We start from the raw sequence: 26,741 nt of genomic DNA, 5'->3' as shown, positions 1-26,741 counted from the left end.
AGAGGGTTAAAAAATGAGACCGTAATCTACATGATGTGATAACCTCACCTCTCATCAAACACAATACGAGAGTCAACAACATTCACAGATAGGCTACATGTGTCCTCCAAATACTGCCAAAAACACATCACAGAAATATACAAATAATCAACCCACGACCACCCTGAAATTATAGAGGAAATATTTATTTAGACAACCAAATGCATGCCAGAAACACCAATTTTACATAACTGACAGCTCCCTTCTCCTCCCTTGCTTCACCAGCCAGCTCCAAATCAACTCCTTCTGGGGCAGGGAGTGGATGGGAGAGCCATCTGGTGGATATACCTCTGTATCGCATTGAAATGACATTTGCAGAAAAGTTGGGGGAAACCTGTATGAGTGAAAAGACTATGGACCTATAATACATAAAAAGGGACAGAGTATGTTTAGACGGTGTAATCTTTGCAAACGGCAAAAATATTATTCACATCTCGTACATCTTGCATGGCACAGAAATGACCTCTCGCACAACACACCGACAATAAAAATAAAGATGCACAAAGGCAGAATTCACATGCAGTGTGTTCTCCACGGCATCTAATCTGACCGAACCCACACTTTTTTTTTTAGGGAGATTCACAGCTAATCATGATTTATTATTTCTTGTTAGTTTTGCACAATGAATGAAGTTAATACAAGAAAGACCTAAAGATAACCTTAAGAGACAGAAAAAGAAAAAAACGTAAAACTGAGATTAAAGGTACAGAAGAGATCTGAAAACAGCCTCATCTGCAAACACGTAACAAGAATCTTAGCCTAAAAACAAATAATTGGTCCGTCTATGGGTACTGCGGCCCGTCAGCCACGTTTAAAACTGAATAGAAAAAAATATCAAAAATAAATGCAACCCTTTGAACAATAAACAATAACCAGCAATAAATAATCAAGTGGTGTTCCGCTGTATATATGTACATATACTAGGGTCACTCAGCATTCAGCCTAACATAGACTGAACTGGCAAATGAATGACGTAAACTAATGAAATATGAGTAATAATAATTTAGAAATACACTACAGACATTATGGAAATATCTAAAAAGATGTTCTTTCATTTTTACGCAACCGACATTTAGAACGATCATCTATACGGCTGTAATCCGCAGATAGTTTGACTATGCAACTGGTTTGGAAGAGCTTATTCATTCAACTCATGCACATTGTTTTTGAAACCTAAATTTTGGCAGAAATGGTCACCACAGTTAGACCTTTTTTTAGTCAGTCAGGCCCACTTGATTATCTGAAACAATTAACACGAACATCAAAACGCTTCTGAGGATCAGAGGTTAGACAAGCTGTTACTAAGACATGCCTTATTTTCACCTTTGACCAACTGTGTCCATAATTACTTAGTGTTGTTGTTCTATGTACAGTACAATGCTTGCTCATATATTACAGTCTTTACAAATCAGAGCAACTGGCTTCCAGTTTTCCAGGTGCCAAATTCGCTCCGCCACGTCTTTTCCACAATCACAGACCGCATTTTGTCACATCGACAAATAAGTTTCCTTTGACACCAAATGCATCTTCTTTTCCCGTTGGCACTTTCCCTTTTAATCACAAAGGTTTTTTGGCAAACGACTGTCTTAGAAATGCGTGCTTTGATGAAAACCATCACGTGTATGACGTCGGATCTGTAACACTAGTAGTGTAAAAGGTCTTTGCTGTCACATCACAACAACAAAGAGAATGTGCTTTCCCTGGTGAACGGGTGACATGAGCAGGATTCCAGTTGAGTTCACCGTTTTTGAGTTTTGTGGCCGCACTGCACGTATGTCTGTTGTATGAGTGACTGATGCAGATGTTTACAAGTGTGTGTCGTCGACTGAGTGTGCGTGTGTGTCTCACACGCTGCGTGGTGGTCTCTGCTGTTCGTGGGTCCTGCGGTTGCGCCCCCTCTTGTTCTCCTGGAGCTGTTTCCACTTGGCTGTGTTAGGAGGTCCTCTCTGAGGGGTCTGGGTACCTCTTTTCCCCTGGTTCGGCTGTGCTCTTTGGCTCTCGGGAGCACTCTGGACCTTCTGCGCGCTCTGAGTGTCCGGTTTGGTGCTTTGGATCTCTGTGCTCATGGTACTTCCCGGGACTTGACTTCTCTGCAAGCCGGTGGACTTGGGAAGAATCTGAACACTTGGGTTGTTCGGCACTTTGGGTGTGTTTTGGGCTCTCTGCGTCGGGTTTTGCGAGCTCAGAGCCGTCATTTGAGAGGTTTTCTCTGTTTTTATACCCACGCTTGCTCCGGTATTGACTTTGGGGGCTTTTTTACCCTTTGGCTTCTTCTCTCGCTTCCAAACCCGCTCGCAGAACTCGTCCACACTGTTGAGATCTGGGTGCTCCAGCAGGCTCATGAAATCCCGGTACCAGAGTTTGTGTTTTGGGGACGGATCCTTATCATTGGCTCCCGCCCGGAGAAGCAGCTCACCCACGCGCTGAGATGGGATGACCTGGAGATTGATACGCCTCAAGGGCTGGATGAAGCCGTGCTCTACGGCGTGGCAGAGGTACACTCCTGAATCGGCCTGGGTTAGACTTCGGATCAGTAAACCTTGGCCCGTAAGACTCACCCTTTCATCAATCACAATCTGACATGGGGAAAAAGAGATTGAGTTAGGACTGCTCGTTTTTAAAAAAAAATGGTCCCAGACCAGGACTTAAATGCTAAGGGTCACATCTGGGGTGCAAGGATAAACTACAGCACAGTTTGGGGATTTTCTTACACAGCAGGAAGGCTGAAATTTGACCGTTATTATATTAACATGATGACCGTCTGGGCTGAGGTGTTACTTTAGCGCTATTTTTTGCCTGATCATATCTGAAAGAGAAACACAGCTGGTGTATGTGTGGTGTTGGGTGGTAAGGGAGGGAAGGAGGGTCATTATGTCATATCCTGTTCATTAAAATCTCTTAATTTACTAGTCACAACATTCCCCTTAACCTTTGTAAAACAGCAACATTTTACTTAATGATAATTAAAAAAATTCTGGTCAGTAAGATATATATAAAAAAGAAATGAATACATTTATTCAGCAAGGACTTTAAATTGATCAAAAGTGACAGCAAAGAATACATATTTCTATTTCAAATAAATGCTGTTCTTTTGAACTTTCTATTCATCAAATCATCCTGAAAAAATATATTATGGTTACACAAAAATATTAGGCAGCCCAACTGTTTTCAACATTGATAATAAAAAATAAAATAAAGTTTTTTGAGCGGCTGAAGAAATGGATGGAATTAATGGAATTAATTACATTACATACATACATAGAAAGCAGTTATTTTTAATAAAATAAATAAATGCAGCCTTGGTGAGATCATAACACAACAATGACTCAACCAATGGCGTGAGTTGGGGGGCGGAGTTTTCCATTTGGCCAAGCAATGGCAGAGCTAAGTGATTCCATTTGCTAAAGTGCATTTAAAATGCATTTTTTTCCAATGAAAATTAAAAATAATATTTCGGTATTCATAAATAATGACTGGTGCATCAGATAGACTAGACGGAATAGCCTTGCTGGCTTATGTTCTTGTTATTAAGTGTATATGCATGTACCTCATGTTTCCGCTCGTCGTTGGGTCTCTGTAGCTGCCAGTAGATTAGAGCTCTCTGAGACTTTGGGCTGCATTCCAGAAACATACTGCTGTTCTCTACGCCATACACACTTCTCTCCTCCACACTGCTGTAACCTTCCAGATCATCTAACACACACACAGACACATGAGGAGGTAATGTTCAGTAATGCCCAGAGTACTGAAATGGAAGAATGTATCAGTGGCATCTGCACAAATGAAAGATTATAGTGCATAAATTCTTCTCAAGCGAACTTCATTGTTCAGATTTAATTCTAATGTGTTGTTGATCACCTATTATTAAAGTGTACCATTCATTTCATTGAATTACTGGAAGTTGCTTTTTAGGAACACAGGTAGGTCACAATATTCAGTACAGTAGATTATAAAAGATGTGTAAGATTAAATGCACCTATTTTAGGCCAATCTATGAACTTTTTTTTTCTTGAATTTGTGACATTTGGACAATTTGTGCATTTCCTCACGTTGGTTTAGGCAAATGATTGATTGTGCATGATCAGGGATAAATATCCAGAGATGCCACTGCTATATAGTACATGTACTGTGTTTATCCTTACCATTATGTTGCAGATCAGAGCACTGGGAAAGAGGATCCCCATTTCTGATGTCCTGACGTCTTGTTCTCCTGTTCAATAAAAATGACTGAATAAGACACATGTGATGTGATGTAGATCTTCCCAGCTAACAAAAATATGTTCTAAGATCGTTTTGCTAACATACCCATTAAGTTCAAAATCAAAACTTTGTTCTCTGAAAGTTCAGAAATAACATAAATGTTTCTTGGTTACGCAAACATTAAGAAAAATTTTACTTAGTGTTTATCATTTGCAACACTACTACACTCAGGCCACTAGAGCGCACTGTTGTTTCAAACACCTACATTGTACCATATTGCCCTCTAGTCTAGACTTAAACATGATGTGTGATTTTTTTAGATGGTAAAATACTTATAATAATTGAACTATTTCTGTAAACAATGTTCCTCCAACATTGGCCAACATGGCAACACTGTTCCATCCAATACAATCTGTTTGTCATCACAAAGGCAGATGGGGAAAGTGTTTGGGAAAACTTGCAAGTCCATGTGGTTCCATGACGGAAATTTAGGCGCATGAAGGAGGGACATTGTGCTTGACGTGTTGGTGCCCTATTTTGATTCATGGAGAGATATTTCATAATGTTCAAATTTATGTTCTTCAAATATATTTTTAACAACAGCTCTGCACATCCTTCTCATCTAAAAGAGTCTTTCATTCTCCATTATAGCATTTACAACCTACTTTAAGAGTGCAGATTCACCTCTTAGATGCTAACATGGGCCAGGGAATGAGCCAAGGCCGACACTCTTATCCATTCACAACTGTACTGAAAGGCTGAGAAGATTTCCTGTGTCGAACTGAAAACATTCAGAATCTGGTGTGAAGGCTGCCTGTAGCTGAGGTTTAGCTGCAGTAGATCTTGGAGAATGATAAGGGAATTATGAAAACCTGCTGAGATTCTGTGCAAAACGTGTTTGAAACAGCCTGGTTGTCATTTCCCCATGATCTTCTTAATTTTCTTTTCCTGTTCTGTTCTTGTATTTCAGTGTATATGTCTCCTTGTTTCTGTAACGTTTTCTCTCGTTTTGCTAAGGCGTGCACACACACACACACTCCTTGACTCTGGCTGTCTCGGCTCGTGCGGGAGGTGCGGTAAGGACGTCTGTTTTGCATTTTAGGCACAGTGAAAATATTTGGAGTGGCGTGGACCATCCTGGTGCCACGAGGGTGTGTCGAGACCAAAGCCATGGCCCTCTTCCTCCTCTGCGAAGGTGTAGCTGGCACAGATAGTGTGTGTGTTTTACTATAAATATATTAACAGTGGTACGTGGTGTATTGTGAGCATGTGTTTATAGTGTTTAAAAGCAGCGTGAATACTTGGATCCAGGTGTTTGTACTTGTCTATGCATGTGCGTTTGCTGTGCACTTAACACCTGAACAGTGCCAAAATTTTGGTGCCAAAATGTCATTGACTTAATGGGATAGTTCACCGAAAAATTATGTTTTGTCTTTTACTCACTTAAATATGTTGAAAAATGTCTCAAAAAAGTTACATGGGATTGTTTTGGACCCCATTGACTTTCATTTTATGGATAAAAACAGTTATTCAAAATATCTTATTTTGCGTTCCACAGAAGAAAGTAAGTCATACTGGTTTGGAATGACACAAGTAAATAATGACAAAGATTTTATTTTTGGGTGAACTGTCCCTTTAAGAACATGTAATTTGATCCAGATTCTAAAATAAAAGCACTCAAATATTCAAGAAATTCATCAATATGTGCTTACCTCTTAGCAGTGGGAAAATATCGAGAGCATTCGGTCCCGTCCCAGGCACAATATGGATCTCTTGCCAGGCAACACTCGGCACAGGCCTTCCCGTAGACCTCACAGCGGTGCAGGGGCATCTGGGAAATCCCTAAATCTGACCCGAGGTACAGCTGTTGCTGTTGACAGATGAACATATAAGTCTATTAGGACACGGTTTACTCTCTGCTAATGGCTGGTGAAGAGTCATTTCAAGCAGACGTACTTGTTTAGTGGAGAGCTCCATGGCAGTAATAGGTGTTGGCTCCTAAAAGAGAAAACACAGCATTTTAAGATCCGAGGATATTTGTTTGATGACATGCTATGGCTGTGCAGACAGATTTATGGGAGAACAATTAAATATACTAAGGTGAAAATTATAGTTGGATTATTTCGATTCCAATAGCAAGCAGAAACGCACAGTTCTCTTGGTAATGAACAGTTGGAGCTCATACCCTAAACACCGTCATCTCTTCCAGCACCACTTCCTCCAGATCATGCCAGCTTTCCCTCGGAATGGTCACCACCTTCAACACGGTTCCTAAATCTGATTTGGGATTAGAATATTTTTTAATATTCATCATGCTTTATACAATATCTCTTAGTAATTGTAACTTTTTCTCTTCTCAGAAAAATAAAATAAAAATCATATGGGTCTGAAACAACATGAGTGTGAATACATTTTTTAAATAGAAAACATTTGTAGTTTTGTGTGAACTAAGAGAGCTTAGAAAACATTCAAGGGGACATAAAATTACTTAAAAAATATTTTAAAATCAGACAATGCAACCACTACATTAAACTACTAACTAAACTGCACTATAAGCTAAAACAATAAAAAATCAAGATATTCCTTATTTTAGTCTTGGAAAATCTGGATTATATGATGGAATGCATCAAATGTGCTTTGATTTGTTTATTCTATTTCTGTATTGACGACGTGTTGGTTGGTTTTACTAGCCTGTGCCGATGAACATGACTTCGTACTGGCCGTCCTCAGCTTCCACACGGTCCACTACCAGCTGAGTGAACTGGTACTCCACGTTCGTGCGCACAACTATGGGCTTCCCACCCATCGGTTGCACAGGGTTATACATGGCTGGGTGCAGGCGTGCAAATGTTATTACATCATCGGGAAGGTCTTTGGTGGAGTCAAAACCTCCGAACGTTTTGCTGGGACACTACAGTGGGTAAGAGAGGGGAGATGAAGGGTTAAACCTTCTCACTGATGCAGAGGGGTTCAGGTCTCAAGATGGAATTCTGAATAATGTAGTGTGGTTTTAGTTATTTTTGAAGTGTTATTAAAAAAACGTGTTTATTGTATTGAAAGTATTTTTGCAAGAATTAATTATCAGACAAATTCTGGTAAATGTGCTTCCAAATAGGCTAATAAAGTACAGTATATTATTAGTTATAAGAATAGTTTATTGTGATTATTATTATTTTGTATTATTATTTGACAAAAATGCACAGATATAAAGTTGTAATTTGTCAGAAAACATAAAAAAAAAAGTGTTAATGCCAAATATATTGGCCAGTACTCACTGTGCCAGGACGGGGGTATGGCACTCTGCCCTGGAAGGGAACCCACTGGTAGTTTGGCCCGTCCCTGTGGGCATATGGACCTAGAAATACCCTTCGGATGTCTGCCATACTATACATGCATATAGCTGATCCACGGAAGATATTACTGAGGAAAGAAGAGGGAAGAAAATGGAGGTTAAATCGTTTATTTAACACAAAAGCTTACATTTCCAGAAGCGTGTATATGAGAAGTGATTGATCCATTTTAATTCATCAAGAAAAATGTTGGGAAGGACAAATGTTTGCATGGATTTAATGGATCAGGAATTGATTCAAATTGAAAATGGAGCTTTATGACAGGTGGTCTCTATCTGACAGGTGGTTGTTGATGAAAACGTAATGCGATTCACTTGCTGCATCAGATGTGGCCGTTCTAATGACGGACAAAACATGTATCAAAAAACCTTGTAACTCCATTTAAGCTTGATTTTGGTAAAACATTGATATAATGACACATGCAAGTATCTGACCATATATGAAGCCACAATATCAACTTTGACAACAAAGTGTTTAAATATGTAAAAAATACAGTGTTTTTTCCATTTCCCGAAAAGTAGCAATTTTGGACATACAAGGTTTCAGCCCATCAGCGACGATATGCAAAAATAAATAGGGCACAATAAGACCAGGGTTGATTCTGATTTCATGCTTACTTTGATGTGTGTTAGCTGATGTACAAAATTAGCATTTGTATTGCAGTGTATATGTGTGTATCCAAGCCGTTATTCCCCCTATACAGCCATGAAACCAAACACGCTGTGGTGGATCAGCCCTTAGCATTTGTAAAATGTTAATTAGTGAGAAAATCAATTAACCACAGGGCACATGAATAAACGAATTCCCTATCACTCAGTCAGGGTCCCAGACATAAAAACGCACACACACACACACATACATGTGCTTTCACACTCTTAACACACATACACACCCAGATAGAGCGAGAGATAAAATACTGATCCATCACCGCAGAGTTCAGGCCTCATTAAGTGGCAATATTAAAAGCAAGTTCCTAGAATGCACTTCTATTCATCTCAGAAACAGGGCACTTAGAAAACCAATTAAAGCAGTCTAATTCTTTAAAGCCCGTAATTGAATTTTTGAGTGTTGTGTTCCCTGCATACATTAGGAAATCAGTGAGTTGGGAACACATGAGCAGGATGTGCACGGTTTGGACGATCGCTTTTGCCTCTCTCGCTTTTTGACAGTGATTAATCGTGATATGTTTGTCTTCTTCCTCCTCTCATGTTTACATGCACACACACCTCCGCACACACACAAACAGTGTGCTCATCCATCATCTTAAAAGTCTTCCCCTCTTTTGAAAATCGTTTATCTGCTTTTGTTACTGCCTTCACCCCTCCCCAGCCCTCCGCTCCTCGCCAGTAGGCCCAGAGAAGAGTGTGGCTGGCTGGGGAGTGAGATTCAGGTTACCACCTTAATCATATTTCCACTGAGCTTAAGCTGAATGGGGAAACAGGTAAGAGGGGGCAGAGACCAGGATAAGAAGGAAATTCCCATCCAGAGTGCAGCGATGTGAAGCGCCTGTCTGAGTTTAACCAGATTATCGAACTGCAAAGCTTCTAAAGCGCCAAACATATCATGCATCTCAAAATCACAGCCATCTCATAAAAGAGAAGAGAAAATAAGAAGAAAAGAAGGAAGGGAGAAAGAAAAAGTGAGAAGGAAAGAAAGAAGGAAGGAAGGAAGGAAGGAAGGAAGGAAGGAAGGAAGGAAGGAAGGAAGCAAGGAAGGAAGGAAGGAAGGAAGGAAGGAAAGAAAGAAGGAAGGAAGCAAGGAAGGAAGGAAGGAAGGAAAAAACAATGGAATTAAATAAGGAAAGGAAGAAAGGAAAAAAGCTAAGAAAATAAAGAAGGAAATATGAAGGAAAGGAAAGGAAAGGAAAGGAAAGGAAAGGAAAGGAAAGGAAAGGAAAGGAAAGGAAAGGAAAGGAAAGGAAAGGAAAGGAAAGGAAAGGAAAGGAAAGGATCCTATGTAACTTCTTATGAAATATCTGTTAAGGTTAATTGAATGTATGTCTGTATTACCTGGATGTAGTAAACACAGCGTAGATCACTGGATTCTTTGGGTCTTTAGCACTCATCAGAAACACATCCTCTGGAAGATAAATAAAAAAATGACCGTTATTAAAATGTACCTTAAAATGTAGCAATGGAAATGTATGTGCCAATTGTTGTAAGTTTGTTTTTGTAAGTGTTTTACAGGTAATTTACTCAAAACATTTCTAGACATTACAGCGTTCATAGACATACTTACGTAGCTCATCAAAATGTGTGTCTATGCCATTGAGTCCGGGCACTGAGCAGGTCAGCTTGGCTTTCAAGAAGGTCGTCCATTTGTTCACGAGACTCCTGTGTCCACCCATGTCATTCTAGAAGAAAATCAAGCAGATTAACTGTTATTAATTTTTTTTTTAAACATTAGTATATGATAACACTGTGTGTACAAAGGCACTGGAAAAGTTTGCTTATCCACGTGCGTGTTTTATGTTTCTGTATGTGATGATACCTTACACAGTTGTCCTATCCTGGAGATGGTAGCTTTGCCTGTATGTTCACCATCCATGGCATTCTCTTTGAAGAACAGGAAGATCTTGTCATCTTCAGGATTATCGCTTTCTGGGATCAGGTGTATTCCTAGAAACCTGGGGTCTGGAATACACACACACAATGCATCAGAACTTCAGTTTCATAGTACTGAAAGAAGATACAGAAGGAATTGAGCTGTTTAAATCAGGGAAGTTCAAACACTCAGAAATGATTGCATAGTTCATTAGCTTTTCCAAAATGAGCCAAGACCTCAGTATCGCCAGTTACAGGGGGATCACTCCTACCCAGCTGTGACCGCTCAAGAAATGAAACGTAAGACGTCCCCCACCCACGCGGGCGGCACACGCACACAGCGACATGCAGTACTGCATTACATTGCAACAGACCCATCAGAATGTGAAGTTTAAACAGCGGAACAAACATTTACCGAAGACCGACTGCATTCATGCACAGTAAATGTGTATGTGTCCGTAGAGACGGCAATGATACAGTTCCACCCATGTCATTCAATACACTGACTGTTTCCCAAAGATATTCAACTTGTTCCAGGCTTCCAAACATTCTCTAACCGAATGTTTGCTCTATAAACCCTGATCCTCTTTGAAGTTCAGGAAGAATAACCATCAACAGCCATTGGCCACGTTGTCTGAGGATAGCAAGAGGCCCGTGTCTCTATTGATAAGGGCTTGATAGAATATCCATGTGACTAATCCTCTAAACGACACTGGCTCTTTTGTCAGAGAGAAACAGCTTTCAGTGCAGGAGAAATGGAAGTAACGTCCAATGTATCCGTGGTAACAGACAGCGAGGATTAAGGTGAGATGAGCGTTTTCAAAAGCACCTTTCCTCGAGAATATAGGGGGGTATTGATGGCGTGGACGTTGACCCTGTATGAGGGGTGAAACGAGAGCCACTCGCAGGAACAGCTGAGACAGGATTAACTTCATGGGAAAACCCTGACCGGCTCTCCTATCTTGATATTGACCTTTTGTGTCCATAAGTCTGCAAAAATGCAGGCGGGATGTTAGAGGAAACACTCAACACCCCGGCCGAGCTAATCTCTCCTGCAGACGCTCACAAAGAGTTTCTTTCTTTCTCTCACACATACACATGCAGGGACATAAACTCATGCACACAAAAGAAAACCCATAAATTTACATTTATTTCACACATTTGCCCTTGGCAGACACATGCTTAGCAAAGTAACATATACTGTGTGATGACTTCAGCAGCCAGCTATGGATAGAAATTGAGCGATAGGACAAAAATGCACGGACAGACACATATATGCAAGCACATGTATATGCAGTGTCTATACAAACTTTACAAACTGACTCGAGTTTGAACAATATCTCAGTTACAAGAGAACGGCATGTCTAATACTGTATTTCATATCATGGTATGAATTCAAAGCAGAATTATCTGTTGTGGATTTCCAAGCAGCACACACCAATGTTATTTCACTCCTGAATGAATCAATGTTGTTGAACAAAATGGTTACGTGACTAATTCAGTGACTCACTCATAATCACTTGATTCGTTCCCGAATGAATCATTATTTCTGAACAAGTTAATACTTACTCATTAAAACAGTCATAACACAGTAATGTTATACATCACAAAATATTGTCCAATCAGAATATTTACCATTCAGCCATCTGGAATCATGCTGCTCCGTTCTGATTGGATGATGTGACCCAAGTGTTCGGAAAATGGCAAAGTCTCGTCCCATGAAGTCTGCTGATGTTCCAGAATACAGTTCTCCATCTGACAAATAGATAAGAGCATAAAATCTCCAGTCAGACCACAGATAACTGATCTGATCTACAATATCTCTGACTGACTCACCAATCAGGAGGGATGAGGACTGCATCTTTGGATCATAGGGACTTTTCCCACGTCCATTCTCAAAGTAGCTGGCATCCAGTCTGAAGATGTTGTCCTGTGGAAAGGGATAATGAATTAAGCAACCACAGCAAGGCATGAATAGTAATTGGATGAGGTAACGGAGAGGTGAATGTCAAAAAAGGGCCATTAGGATCTTGTTCAGGAGACACAAGTCTCTCAATATAAAAAAAAAGTTACAGTTTTTGAAGAAAAACACAAATCCTTCAACTCCTACTTTAGATTTTGATCTCTCTAAACTCACGCAAAAAGAACAGCACTCAACTTATCTTCTGTTACGTCGAGGCGTTCAGTGCACTTAGGCCATGAATCATTTGCGTGGATCAAATGGTGAAATTCACTGACATTTTTCTACCATGTAAAGGCCATCTCATTTCCCACAGTTGAGGCACTTCTAAATAACACACTCGCTGCTTTGTGACACTCTCATTTTCTACTTCACTGGGCTGAAATTGTTAACAGGTTAAATCATCAATTTCCTTTTCATTCCTTTAAACAGTTTGGTGAAAGTGCTTTTGAGATATGTACTGCATGCACATGAGCACATGAGTATGTTTTAATGCCGTTACATTGCTGAGATTCAATTAAAGAAAATGAAGTTTTCTAATTATTGATGTAGAGATTGTGTGTGTGTGTGTGTACCTCTGCTCTTTTCCCCATCTCCAGGTAAGAACAGATAGGATGGAAGGCTCCAGTGCCACATATGTAAATATGCGTCTGGTTATAAGACTGCAGCACACGCACAAAGTTTGTGCATTCTTTCTGAAAAAGGCATAACAAAAAAAATACGTGTTAACCAACCAGATATTATAAAACATTCCTATTAAAATATTAACTGACACCAAACAAACATTTGTTTTGCTAAAGATACAATATAATATACAACATTTGAGTATAATATATATATACTGTATGTGTATGTATAAATATATATACACACATACAGCATACATATATATATATATATTTACACATACACATACAGTATATACTGTATATATTATACTCAAATATTGTATATTATATAGTATCTTAAGCAAAATAAATGTTTGTTTGGTGTCATATACACGACATAATATACCACATGTTACAAATTTTCTTGTAAAATACTTTGCAAATATAATCATTTCTCACTTTCAGACTCTCTGGGCTCTGTATAACTCCTCTAATGCATTTGTGTTATATTTATAACTTACGATGAAAGATTATACCGCAAGTACATTTTGAGAATGCTTCTAAATTGACACGAGATCTGTAATAAATAAGTTAACGAGAGATTTAAATTCTATGTAAGCCTAATATTTAAGCTTTCAGTGTCATTAAAATGCCTTTGAGTTCCTGCTGGTTGACTGATGACGATCCCACCTGTTTTATCCATCTCAATATCCTGTCAGCCAACTCTCATTAGTGCTGAAAGTGTTAGTGTGTGTCTGGTTTTGATGAAAGGGAAATGTATAGCACATGTCTTTGGGCCATCTTAGTGAGTTGGCGAGAGCCGATGAGTGAATTGTTTTATGTGAATGAATGCTCTTTAATTCCCTTTCAATTGCAAAATATGTGAGGGCTAGGTTTAACAATAATAAACCGGCACATTATAAACAGTGCACGCACAAACACACACCTATGTGCGCGCACACACACCTTTCCACAGCTTTTGAGAAAATAAAGCAGGTCCATCTGTGTAAACACTGATGGTCTCGGGCCGATGTGTGCCGTCTGAACGCGAGTTGTCATTTAAGAGCACAGGAAAGGGTGTTGCCATCTCTGTGTGTGTGTGTGTGTTTTCACCACAAAAAGACACACACACTCTTATTCACTGTACGCATGTGTGTGTGATGAAAGCAAAACAGAAGAATAGATAAATGCAGGCCTGTTTCCCTCGATTACATCCAGTTCAGTTCAGTTTGTACAGGCTATTCAAAGCACATAATAAATGCTTGTATAGCACTCTGCATCAGCAGATTCTGTGGCAACACATTCGGTTCTCTTATAAAACCAAAGACCTACCTCACCTGCAACTTCCATACGGCAGCCAATCAGATCACTCCCTCGCACATATGTGTGACCCATCTCTGTCAACCCACACAAAGGAACTTTAGTGTTTCAGTGTAATGGCTTTTCTAAGCTAAAGGAAATGTGTATATTCCTAACATAATCATTCCATGTGCGCTATAAAATTAATCTCTTCCTGCACTGGGCGGAATGTTTGAAATTTCCCATGGCCGTTATTGTTTTTAAGGCCCTCGCCTGCTCCGATAGAGCCAAGTACAGCATTCACGTGAGATAGAGGTGGCTGATCTGGCACTCTTTGCAGTTTACTATGTATACAAACCTCAAGTTGTAATAACTGGGTGGTGTACTGTAATTACAGTGTAACTACTGTGTAATTAGACACATATAACCCTGCTGTTTTATCTTCAAAGTCCATAAAGAAGTGGCCAAAGCTGTGACGCAGAGAAGTGAGCGTTCCTTTATAAGAGTGAGCGATATATGATACCCTTTCAGATAAGAGAAAAGTGTTGGAGATTATGATTTAGACACATCTGCAATTATGCGTAATACTAACAACACAGTAGTGACTAATTTCATTCACACATGAGTGAAGTCATGAAAAGATAATTACAGTAAAGAGCTTGTCAATGTCAAAACTAATGCACAGTTTTTAAAAAGTACAGATTGATTCATCCATGTGAATCTGGCAAACATAATGAAATATTGCCAGGATACATCATTTTTTTATAGTACAATAAAATATTCAGAACTTTATTATAACATCAGTGCAAGCTATTTTCTTTTCTTTAAAACAGAACAGATGACTATTAAAAAAATAGACATGTTATGCTCCATTGTGAGATGATTATAGTGATTTATGTTCCCTGTGCCTCTGACCTTTTATAATGAATTCAGAATAAATATATTGAATGTATTTATTTAAAAGTAAGAACTTAGACTACAAAATGCATAAATACAGTTTGGTAAATGGCAAAGCAAATTTCAAGATATCAAGATATAATTACACAACAAATGTAGACAATTAATACACAAAAGAGACTGACTTACTGTAGCTAATCATTGTGATTCTACAGCACAATGTTCATACAGTATATCAGTCCTGTTTTCTCTCTGAAGACATATCATTCAGTCGTCATTTAATTATTATAATTAGTAGAGCAACTACTGGGAAATTACTATGAAAGTCCAGCCACTAGTAGCCAGGAATATACCGTTAATTCACACTAAACTTTTTTGTACAGTATCATTGTCATCTGATCACATCAAACACAACCCCACTAATTCTTTGCAAATGATGTATTTAAATGTATAGTATTGAGACTTGAATGAACAGTAATGAAATGTGCTGCTGAGATGTTTAACCCTCATCTCACATGAAACACAGCAAGAGTTTAGACCGAGCAGCGAGGCAGTTGTACCAGCTGCCGTTCTGGGCTTGTTTTTGCCTCGTCTTGCCAAGCCAAATGTGAGAATGAAGAGCTTTATGTTTGCAGAGAGGGAAATGCACTGATAATACCCTAATCAAGCTTTCAACAACTCTGTATCCAGAACAAACACTTTCACAGCACGCAAACGCCATTATTCTGAACCGGTGAATTTGCGTGTATGTAACGCCAAATAAACCCCTCACAGCCAGTGCCAAAAGCTGACATACTTTCAGAATGCATGTGGTAAACATGTGATTCCTGCACCTCATTGCAATATCAGGTGACTTTATTTAAGGGTGTACGTCTCAGAAGTAGGTCCGGTGAGTTATCTGTAATAATCCAGCTCCCCTTCTGCCCCCCATCTCAGCGGGAACCCAGCCGTGAAATTACCATCAGATACAACACACACACGTACAGAGGGAGCGAGAGCCGGGTTGATAAATAAACCATTTCTGTTATATAGAAAGGCCAAGGGTTGCTGGAGCCAAACACAGAATATAAACTCTCAAGAGGAACAAAAGAACGTGTGCACAAGCAAAACTCCATTGCTAACAGCAACCGCGATCAATCAAGCCAGAGCGCACACGCAACACCCGGCCTGAGTAATGCAGGTCATGAGGCGCAAATACACTAAAGGTTTTTCAGTGAACAATTTTCTTATCACGGACCATTTTTCAAGTTCATGTTGCTTTGGAGATTACTAAAAGGTTCTTGACAATGGTTGTTCAAATCAGTGTATTGGTTAGTTAAAATTAACAAAATTTAAATCTGACATTTTGTCTGCAGATTTGGGTAAAAAAGAACATGCAGAATTCAGAATATTTTTCCATCAGCAGAACTGAATTAATATTTATTTATATAATAGAATATTCATTTATACACTACCATTCAAAAGTATGGGGTCGATAAGACTTTTAAATGTTTTTTTTTTTCAAAAGGTTACTTTCACAGTAATAAAGAATATATTTAAAAAAAATACTGTAAAAATAGTAACATTACTAAATATTATTACAATTAAAATGTTTTTTTTTTCCTCTTTCCCCGCTAATGATGTAATTTTCCATAATGTATGAGACAACGCTTCCCGAAATGATGAAATGCTAATTTCGTCACGCTAATGACGAAATTTTCCGGCTTTCCCTGTTTTCACTGTTATACAGTAGGTGGCGGTATTACAAAATTCCTAAAAGAGTAGAGAATCTCCGGATTAAAACACCGGCATAAAAGGGACAGAAACAAGCAATAAAAGCATTGCTTAAGCATGTTGTATTCTTTGAAAAAAAAAAAAGAAGATTTCTCAGCTTTTTGTTAGAATTTTTGCATTTTCTATGAAACTTATCCACATTCAAGTGCTGATAAAAAAGGAATGCATGAAGCTAGAATAAAAGTTTTTTGTTTTTAAAGCAGAGGCTCTGTTCTTTTTATGTATTGCATGTTCAGATATTCATACAACAAAATATTCTGGTGGCCATGAAAGTTTTATGAAAATGATAAAAAATGCTGGTGGTGGCTTGCAACTTTTTTTCTTTTCTTTTTTTTTTAACGCTAGCGGGGAAAGAGTTAATATATTAAAAAAAATATTCCTGTTATTTTCAGTAGCCATTACTCCATTGTTCAGAGTCACATGATCCTTCAGAAATCATTATAATATGCTGATTTCATTGACACTCAAAAAACATTTCTAATTATTATCAATGTTGAAAACATTTGTGCTGCTTAATATTCGCTTGGAAATGTACTTTTATTTAGGATTATTTTATAAATCGAAAGTTCAAAAGAACAGAATTTATTTTAAATAACATATTTCCGTAACATAAATCATCTTCCTGACCCCAAACATTTAAATGGTAGTGTATTTAAAAAAAATGTTTTTAAAGTGAGTGACATCCTAAAAATACCCACACATTCATTGGGGTTCGATGTAGTTTTGAGGTAAAAGGAAGTTGTCGCCCCACACTTACCACAAGGTCTTTTCCAGCCCACTTGCATTCATCACGTTTGGAAGGTGTGGCAGGCCAGGCGATCTATAAAACAGTGAAAGAGAGAAGGTGTGAGAATGTGTGCGGAGCGAACACAATGAACTGCAAATGACTGACTAAGGCGCTCGGCATGAAACCTGGCTGTAAAATAATCAACGACTGCTGCCTGCCGTCCTTCTGCCACCTCCATCTGTGACGACGATGAAGACAAGAGGATAAAAACTACCATTCCCCTTATCCTGAGAGCACGAGAGACAATCGCACATTCACACATACATAGGCCTGCACACAAAAAGTTTTTTATCCTGCCTTATCTTCCTCTGAGATCTGCTAAGGTATTCTGTCTGCGAAAGCAATTTGGTAAATTAAGATAATTTGCCAAGTTCTTATCTTTAAACGATGGCATTGCTGAAGTATGCATGTTTGTGTGAGTGTTCAATAAAAGCCAGCTTTAACCCTTACGAGGACTGAATATAAAGCAAATGGTCTGCAGCCTTCAGGACAAAGAAAGAATAAAGAAAGAAAGAGGAAATCAAAGTAATGGAATCCAGAGAGAGGAACAAAGAGCGATTGAGAGAGAGAGAAAGCGAAGCATTACGCTGCAGATATGATCTGGGAATGAAAAACAGAGGGAGGCAGGCTGAGATCAAATGGGCAGATGGAAAAGAAGGAGGAAGTCAACTCAGATCTGGGTTGTGCAGTTAATAGGAGCGAGATGGACGTCTCTGGTGACCCTGGGTTTCAATGACACACTCCATAAAATCCCTCACCAATCTTTCTTGTTAAATGTAGACAGAGGGAAACAGCATGAATTATGATTCCCAACCTGAGCTTGACAATAACTTTTTTGCTCACAGGTGGTTTTCCAAAGTTACTAGCCACTCAGCATTTTCACAGGCCACAATTTTGACATCGATACCATAAGGAAAACCGCCATATAGATATTTTTTATATTATCTCATAATGGCAGCAGGTATATTAGGCATGGATCCATTGCGTGCGTTACACATGCGTTTTCTTTCTCAACTGTTTATGTTCACTTAAAATAAAACTGACTGTTTATGTGAACAGGCAATAAGCAGCAAATAAGCAGCAAAAATAACTCAATTTAGTACTGAGAGGCGGCTTTATGTGCACGCACTTTAGGTGTGAACACAAAATTATGCGCAATACACGCAATGCCATGCCGAAATTCAAGCCCTGTAACACCAACAATATTCATCAGGAGCAAATGAATTGAGTGAGTGAGAAGAGGCGGGTTTGTGTGTCAACTCGCTGTCGGAGAGATGAGAGAGCGAGAAAGCGCAGCTGGTATTGTGTATCTATTCTGCGGAAAATGAGTATTGTAAGCGTTTCATATATTTCAGTATCGATATGTTTTTAAAAAAATTTTTTTTTTTTGATAACACTACATTTTATTATTTTGGACTGCCTTTTTAAAAGACTAAAATTCAACCCGCAAAAGTGGCTAGTAGGAGTGACTAAATGCTGAAATACACCTGCATTTGGCGGTTTGGCAAGTGTTAATGTCAAGCCCTGTTCCCAACCTATTTTACTGTTAAAATGTGATTTCCAAGTGAAGCAGGATATTAACCTGGAACAAATGTAGGGCAGAATTTGTTTGGATCATGAAAAATGGCCTTTCCATATCAAGCTGAATACAAGTTTGCTTTAAAAAACTGGCTGAATTTAAAAGACAGCTGAAATTTAGATGATTAATACTATTTAACATTATTCTAAGTTAAATCAGGAAAAGGAAATTATTTTGATGGAGATTTTGATTGATTCATTTGATTATGAAGACAAACTGTTTTAGTTGAAATAACATGCGCAGATGAACCGTTCACAATAAGTCCAGGAACATAACATTCATTCATATGGACTTTAAGGTGACCCAGAGTTGTGTGTCACCTGTTTGACATCTCTGTTGATGTTGACCAGGTCAAAAGAGAAGACATGATCCTCCGCTCCGACCAGTAATCTCCCTCTTTCCTCATCCATCAAGAACGTGTCGTAACCTGAACTGTTTGCCAATCCAGTGAAAGTCACTAGATTACTGGATTCCAGCATTTCTGAAAGAGATAACAAGAAAAAGAAGTCTAGAATGAAAAATAGGCTACATTCATATTTCGTTCATTAAACAGCATGTGTCATTTTAGTCGAAAGTTCAACAAAATGTATACCTGCATTATTTGCTATTTGCGACACTTTCAGCATCTTTGAGAAACAACAGTAGTCATGTGTTTAGTTACACTTTCTTTAAGATCACCTCAATGGTTAGTGGACCACATCTGTATCTTTTCAACCATAGCATGAAAATTGCTGAAGAAAACACAATCACAAGGATCTAATCTGAACCACGTAATCATTTATATGAGGTTAAGACATGGCTGGATAACCCACACTTTTGTGTGTGCACTGGGTTTAAGGTGGTAACAGGACAGCTCTTAAACATACTGGTATATACAATATATTTTATAGTTCTAGCATTTGGCACTTTATCTACATCTGTAGTCTATATTAAGACAGAGGGCCTGATTACATTTGTGTGTATAAAAACCGTGCAACATCATTGTACAAGAATCCGATTGACTAACGTAGTTTGCCGAGAACTACGTCTTTCAGCACCAGCACTAAAAGTCTCCTTTAAATATACAGTAGGTGTGTCTGACTTATTTGCGCAATTATTCAGAGTAAATCCACAATACACTCACAAACGACCACACACAGTTTGTTAGATTGCGCAAGCAAATTAGTACCGCTTTATTTGGATATCTTAATAACTCGGGTCAGAGGAATAACTAATCAAGTAAAAATGCTTTTGTTTTGGCTGTTCTCTTGATAGACACAGCCAAATAAACTATCTGTTCGACAGCACTAGACCAGACACTGTGAAAATATAATGACCTGAGACACAAAATCTGCCAAATTTGTCACTCTCCCAGTGAGCAATGAAACAAGGTCGGATAAAAGAAAGGGAAGGCAGAACGGGAGGGGGGGGGGAATCCAAGTGAAGACGAGATGAAGTGAGAATGATAAGGAAGAGGTGAAAGAGAGAAATGAGTTTGGAAAAGAGCTTGCAGGAGCCAGTGGCCAGAACATCTGCTCATGGGAGAGGGTGAGGTCAACATCTCTGCAACGTTTCTGCAACAAGCACACGAATCATAATCAACAGTGACATGCAAAGACTGCAACCCCTCTCCAGAGCCCAGATCAATCCGCTCCTATAGTAGCCATCTGCGTTTCTCCCCGCTAAGATTCTGGACATCTGTGTGGTTGTGGGAGAGGAAGAGAGCGAGCGAGGAAAAGCGTTAAGGAGAAACAGACCATCCATCCTTTGCCTGTGTCAATAACACTGCATATCAAATGTAGAACAGCATTCCCACAGGACCGAATGCAGAACGGGCACAGTTCAGTCCGTCCGTTCCTGCTGAATTCAGTCTCTGCTTCTAACACGAGAGTTTCATTAACCAATCACAAGTAATATCCAGATATATATAGAGATGCCAGGCCTGTCTGACAAACTCCGGCTGAGTCAGAATATTGAGTATGTTCTCTTTCATGTAAGGATAAACATACAGAGGGGTTATTCTTTCACCCTGAAGGGGTTTAAAGAGATAGATCACACAAAAATGAAAACTCTGTCATCATTTACTCACCCTCATGTTGTTCCAAACATGTATGAGTTTCTTTCTTCGACTGAACACAAAAGAAAGATATGTTGAAGAATGTTTGTAACCAGACAGTTGACAGTAGCCATTGACTTCCATAGTATTTTATTTCCTACTAAAGTCAATGGCTACTGTCAATTGTTTGATTACCAACATTCTTTAAAATATCTTCTTTTGTGTTCAACAGAAGAAACTCGTACGGGTCTGGAACAGCATGAGGGTGAGTAAATGATGACAAATTTTCATTTTTGGGTGAACTATTCCTTTAAGCAATATCACACAAGCAAAAAAGAGCTGCTGTTCTAAATATCAGCATGGATTATTGCTTTTATACAGACACATTTCAAATGGTTTAACATACTGTATATAACACCATTCAAAAGTTTGGGATCAGTAATTTTTTTGTTGTTGAAAGATATTAATACTTCAGCAAGTATGTATTAAACTGATCAAAAGTGACAAAACATTTTTTTTTATTGCCTATTTCAAGAATCCTGAAAACATGTATCACTATTTCCACAGAAATATTAAGTAGCACAAAATGTTTTCAACATTGATAATAATAAGGAATGTTTCTTAAGCACCAAATTAGCATATTATAATGATTTCAGAAGTATCATGCATCACTGAAGACTGGAATAATGATGCTGAACCTTCAGCTTTGCCATCACAGGAATGAATGACATTTTTTAAATATATTAAAATAGAAAACAGCTATTTTTTTTGTTGTTTTGTTTTTATCTATTTTTTTTATCAAATAAATGCAGTCTTGGTAAGCATAAATTTACCAACCCCAAACATCTGAAAGGTAGTGTACTTGCCAAACAAATAAATAAATAAATGGAGATGAAGACAGAGCGGAGTGATACAAGAGATATGAAACTATAGCACAGCTATGTAAGAAATGAATTCTCTGGGTCAACAATCTGTACTAAAGGTGGCAAAACTGTATACAAAAAAAACAATTTAAAAGCAGAATGCTGCAACTGACCAATCAGAATCAAGTATCCCAGAGCGCTGTTTAATAATTAAAACCAAGCATTCTTCATAGGTCAGTTAAATACAAAACACTGCCTATTCAGAAAACCCTCTACACTGGTGCATTAAAGAAAGTCGTGATGTAAAAAAACGAAAAAAATATATTTATGCATGGATGAATCATTCTCAAGATCAATAACATGACGAGGGTGAATTTTCATTTCATGTTGACTTTAAACTGATCTTTAGAACCAATAATGTATCAGCAATAACTTTTTTAGTTCAGGATGCTTTCTCCTTTCACAGCAATATGCAAAGACAACTTTAAATAATAATTTTAAATCAGACTATCATAATTCTAAATCAGTCTTTTTTTAACTAACGTCAAATGGGAGAGTGTTTGAGAAAGCAGTTTGAAAACTAATTCTTCAATTCCACCTGTCGACTCTAGTGGTTAAAACATTCAATAAGAAATATTGACAGTCAAAAGTACAGTGCATATTCAGGAAATAAAAGAAAGCCACACTGATTTCCTCTTGCCAGACTTCAGGGGAGGCCTGAGAGAACATAAGAGGACATCCTGGAAAGAGACTTCATCTCATCTTTCTTCTTCTCTCCCCTGGCTCATTATATTAACTCATCTAGTCTTTGCATCTCTACATCTGCCAAATATTCTTATTCTTAGCCTCCTTTTCCCCTGCCACTCTCTCTATTACTCCGGTTAGGTGAAGTTCTCCAAAGCCTCACTCTCCTGCCATTCTGGCTCAAGATCTGACGGCCACGTCTGGCAGTTTCACGATTCCCCAGCTCAAAGTGAGCGACTGGTGCATGAACTCTGAAGACAAGGCATTTTTTCCCCTAAAATGCTGCCTTGGCAAGACCATCACAAAAGGTAGTCATCTGATGATCCGTGAACACACAGACACACACACACACACACTTTATCTGGGGTTACATCAACCTGGATAAGAGCTTAAAGTAAATGAAGTGTGAGTTTTAAAGAAGAAAGAAGCTTAGCAAAAGTTTCTTCCTCTTTCTCAGTCTCTCTCTGTCCTGCAGACTGAGAAGTGGGCTGTCAACACTTTATATATCATAGCAAAGTCTGTCATACAATTTATTTATACACTGCAACGTTTGTTTGTTTCCAACAGATTTATGATGTAAAAAAAAAAAAAAAAAAGATGAAAACCAAAGAGCATTACAAAGCAAAACTAACAACTTTGAATTAAAAAACATAGAAACTGTACAGCTTGGAGCCGTGGGAAGTAATCAAACATGTTGAGCTGCGATGCAAGTTTAAGTTTGGCTATATTTGGGAATAATATACAGTATTATTCTAATTAAATGTGTTTGTGTGTGTGAGCAATGCATATATATATATATTTATATGTGCATTTTTATGTTTTATTTTACTCTTATCAGTGACATTTTTGAAAATAAGGCATTTCAATAACTGACTAACAACCTTTTCATTGTAATTAAAGTGAAATTACTGAACCTAAACACAGGAGCCAGATAAAAAAAAAAGCTAATTTAAAAGAAAAATGTTAGACAGACTTAAACAGTTTTTGCAATATATAAACTCGTTGTCCTCACTAATCAATTAGTTGACTGAGACACATCCCTAAAATAACAGTTGCTTAAAGGACAAACAATGTAAAAGAGAAGCATGTCCAACATAACGCATATGACTTAAGAGAAAACCAACCTGTGTTGGTGAGTGGAAAACGAGTGGAGAACTAATAATACACAAAGTCTAAAGGCTATAAACCAGTTTTGGACTTTGGTGAGGGTGTATAGTTATGCATCTCTGCATCAGTGAGTGTAGGTGTGTGTATGTGTATTGGAGGGATGGGAAAATGTGTGTGTGTGTGTGCATGCTGCTGCCACTGTGCTTTAGCTCTGCCTCTGGCTACCAGCCGCCCCAGGAGAGCGAGGGAAGTGAGGAAAGAAGGAATAAAAAGTGAAAGAGTGCTGCAGATGGTTTTGGGCGCTACCTGTTTATTCAAGCCAGAACAATGGCGTGCTTCAAAACACACGTCGTCGATCTTGACACAGTTTTGGCAAAAGTTCTCCTCCTCTATGTTCTCTCAATGGGCTAAGTGTGTGGTTCGGTCTTGTCGGTTTTTTGCTTGAGAGAACCTAGATTTTAGAAACAGCGATTCGCTGAACACGCTGTTTCGCATATTGCTTTAAGCTCTGAAATATGAATACGCCTGTAGTTTCGCTTCATTTTAACTTGCTCTCGCATGCAACCGGTCGCAGGTTTTGGTAAGTTTCCTCGGTAACCGTGCTGGATCTTGGCCTATGAGAGCTCAGTCTGCCCGATTGACAGCTAGTGAAGGGCTGCCGAGAGGGGACCGACACCAGCGGGCCAACATTTGATTCCTGTGACACCAACAGGAAACATAATCACTGTGTCAAATCTCTTTATGCATATTAGTTTTAATAAAAGACGCCTCTGTACGAACTGATGCTTTATGTCACGGCCAACTGCCTCAAATTTCCATTAACAAAGCCAAAAGGTGAGGAAAAGACGGACGTCTGCTTTTTTGCAAGACACATGTGGCAATTATGAAGATGAATTTGTTTAGCTTAAAAGGAATAATTCACCCCAAAATGAAAATGGTGTTTACTCAACCTCATGTCCTTCTAAAACCATTTTCCTGGCGACTCTTTTCTTTGTGAATGAGGGCGAATGAGACAAAAAGTAGGCGATTCCTGCATGGAATTCTGAAGGCATAAGACACCTTTGCATGAGGAACAGCCCGTCATTTTCACTAAAAAATCTTCACTCTCTCCTTAGCGTGTTCACGAGAGTTTCCAATTTATGCAATTTACATTAATTTACCAGATTCACAAAATCGGTCTCACTGATTCATTCACTCCCTGATTTAATGATCCAGTCACAGTGTTTAACAGCCCACTGGAGGGGAAGATTGGAAAGACTTATATTTCGGTTTGTTCGTTACACAAAGTTTTTTGTACGACTTCATTTAGACTTGGAAGTATAACATGGATAACTTTTAGAACACTTTTATAGTGCTTTTGTGGTATTTTTGAAGATTGAAAGCTTTAATAATTTTTTTTTTTTATTCTATTCAAAAGTCTTTTTATCTTCCACAAAAAAAATCATACAGGACTGGAACAACATTAAGCTGAGATAATAATGACTAATGATGTTAATTTTTCTGTGAACTATCCCTTTAAAACTATCCATATATTGTGGTTATAATTGATAAAAATAAGCTCTTCCAAAATACAAGAGGTCTAATTAAACTGAATTAATTTTGAGCTTAAAAACATAAGCATATAGCGGTAAAAATGCAAATGTCATATTGGCAGTGGTGTTACATTAATGCATGTTCATGCTTTCTTAGTTGCTGAAATCTAAAGCTGAAAGTCTGTTTGTGCACGCTTCAAAAAAATCCAACATCCTTGCTGATCTCCTCCATTGTAGACTGCCCGCGACCGCAGGAGATTCCTGTGTTGCCCTGTTCCACAGAGCGAGGGGAGAGTATGTGGAACCGTTTAATTACCCCTGAATCTGCTCACGACATGACGGGTGAACCGCAGAGTCTGTTTAAAACTGGCCTCCGGCCACAGACCGTGCAGAGAAAGCACAATCCACTCTCCACAGCTCCAGATGACATACAAAACACAGCGCATGTACACAGAGCGAGAGTGACAGCCAAAGATAATGTGACATTCAAATAGATAGCCGAGAGAGGGGTTTGACAAGAGGGAAAGCACAAGGTAAAGTGCTGAAAGATAACTCTTATTTACTTCTAGTCTTCTTGGAGGTGATGTAAAATTCTTACTCGATTTGTAGCTTCATTCTAAAACTTGACAGAAACGGACAGAAATATCCCAGGCAGGGCTTACGCGACTAAAATTGACACATATGCGACAAAAATGTGTGAAAATACTTTAAAATGTAGTTGCCATTGGTGACAGTCAAGCTTTGTGTTTTGTGTAAATGTGTCAGTGTTTCCTGCATGCTCACAACAACAAAAAACATAGAGTGAGCCGTGATGTCCGATTTGCGAACAAGTGACTCTTATGAACCGGTTCTTTTTAATGAGTCAATCAAAAAATGATTCACGTAACAGCTTCAAACTCGCTCATAAGTTAGTTTGAATCAGACTCACTCTGTCAGAGATGTTACTTAGTTTACAACTTACTCCATCACTGAACTGCGAAAGTATCCGGAAACCTTTTCCCTGATATACTAAACTTTAGGTTTGTGAGAACTATTTATGACTGGTTGTTGTTGTGACATGTAAATATGTGGCACAAATTAGTCTGACAGCATAAAATAGGAAATTGGAATACTATATTAAACTAAAAAAAAGTATTGTATTACACTACAATACTTCTGAACTATCATGCAACTCTAGCTCGCAGGCCAGTGGGTTCTTAACGCAAGCTGATGATATTTACAGTGTTAAGTACTTGACACAACCTGATTGGTTCATGTCGCATCTGCAGCCAATGAGCTTGCTGCTCAACATTTAAATGGCTGGTTACCATTCACTACTGCAGTTTGCAGCGCGCTTTCAGAGTTCGTCTAAATCCTCCACAATCCCCAGCTCCACCTGTATAGATCTGCTATGGGTAATTGATATATGCTATTTGTGCAGCAGCA

At 38.5% G+C, this 26,741-nt stretch overlaps 1 protein-coding gene across 1 annotated transcript in view; it reads right to left on the bottom strand.

Annotated features, from left to right (window-relative positions):
• Positions 1–170: 170 nt before the first annotated feature.
• The window catches only part of sema3aa (sema domain, immunoglobulin domain (Ig), short basic domain, secreted, (semaphorin) 3Aa), a 32,579-nt gene continuing 6,008 nt past the window's right edge, over positions 171–26,741 (bottom strand). The window contains exons 2-17 of the mRNA XM_084406726.1: positions 19,356–19,516; positions 17,427–17,489; positions 12,668–12,787; positions 11,969–12,062; positions 11,768–11,887; positions 10,080–10,222; positions 9,828–9,942; positions 9,599–9,668; positions 7,515–7,659; positions 6,931–7,150; positions 6,425–6,516; positions 6,196–6,237; positions 5,952–6,109; positions 4,182–4,249; positions 3,587–3,732; positions 171–2,615 (exon numbers count right to left, since the gene is read on the bottom strand). Of these exons, the coding sequence (XP_084262852.1) occupies positions 1,884–2,615; positions 3,587–3,732; positions 4,182–4,249; positions 5,952–6,109; positions 6,196–6,237; positions 6,425–6,516; positions 6,931–7,150; positions 7,515–7,659; positions 9,599–9,668; positions 9,828–9,942; positions 10,080–10,222; positions 11,768–11,887; positions 11,969–12,062; positions 12,668–12,787; positions 17,427–17,489; positions 19,356–19,516 (2,489 nt within the window). The 3' untranslated portion in view covers positions 171–1,883. The remainder of the gene's footprint in view (positions 2,616–3,586; positions 3,733–4,181; positions 4,250–5,951; positions 6,110–6,195; positions 6,238–6,424; positions 6,517–6,930; positions 7,151–7,514; positions 7,660–9,598; positions 9,669–9,827; positions 9,943–10,079; positions 10,223–11,767; positions 11,888–11,968; positions 12,063–12,667; positions 12,788–17,426; positions 17,490–19,355; positions 19,517–26,741) is intronic.

This window comes from Rutilus rutilus (genome assembly GCF_951802725.1).
Source record: "Rutilus rutilus genome assembly, chromosome: 4".
Classification (NCBI taxonomy): Eukaryota; Metazoa; Chordata; class Actinopteri; order Cypriniformes; family Leuciscidae; genus Rutilus; species Rutilus rutilus.
This window is presented reverse-complemented; position numbering and strand designations above follow the sequence as displayed.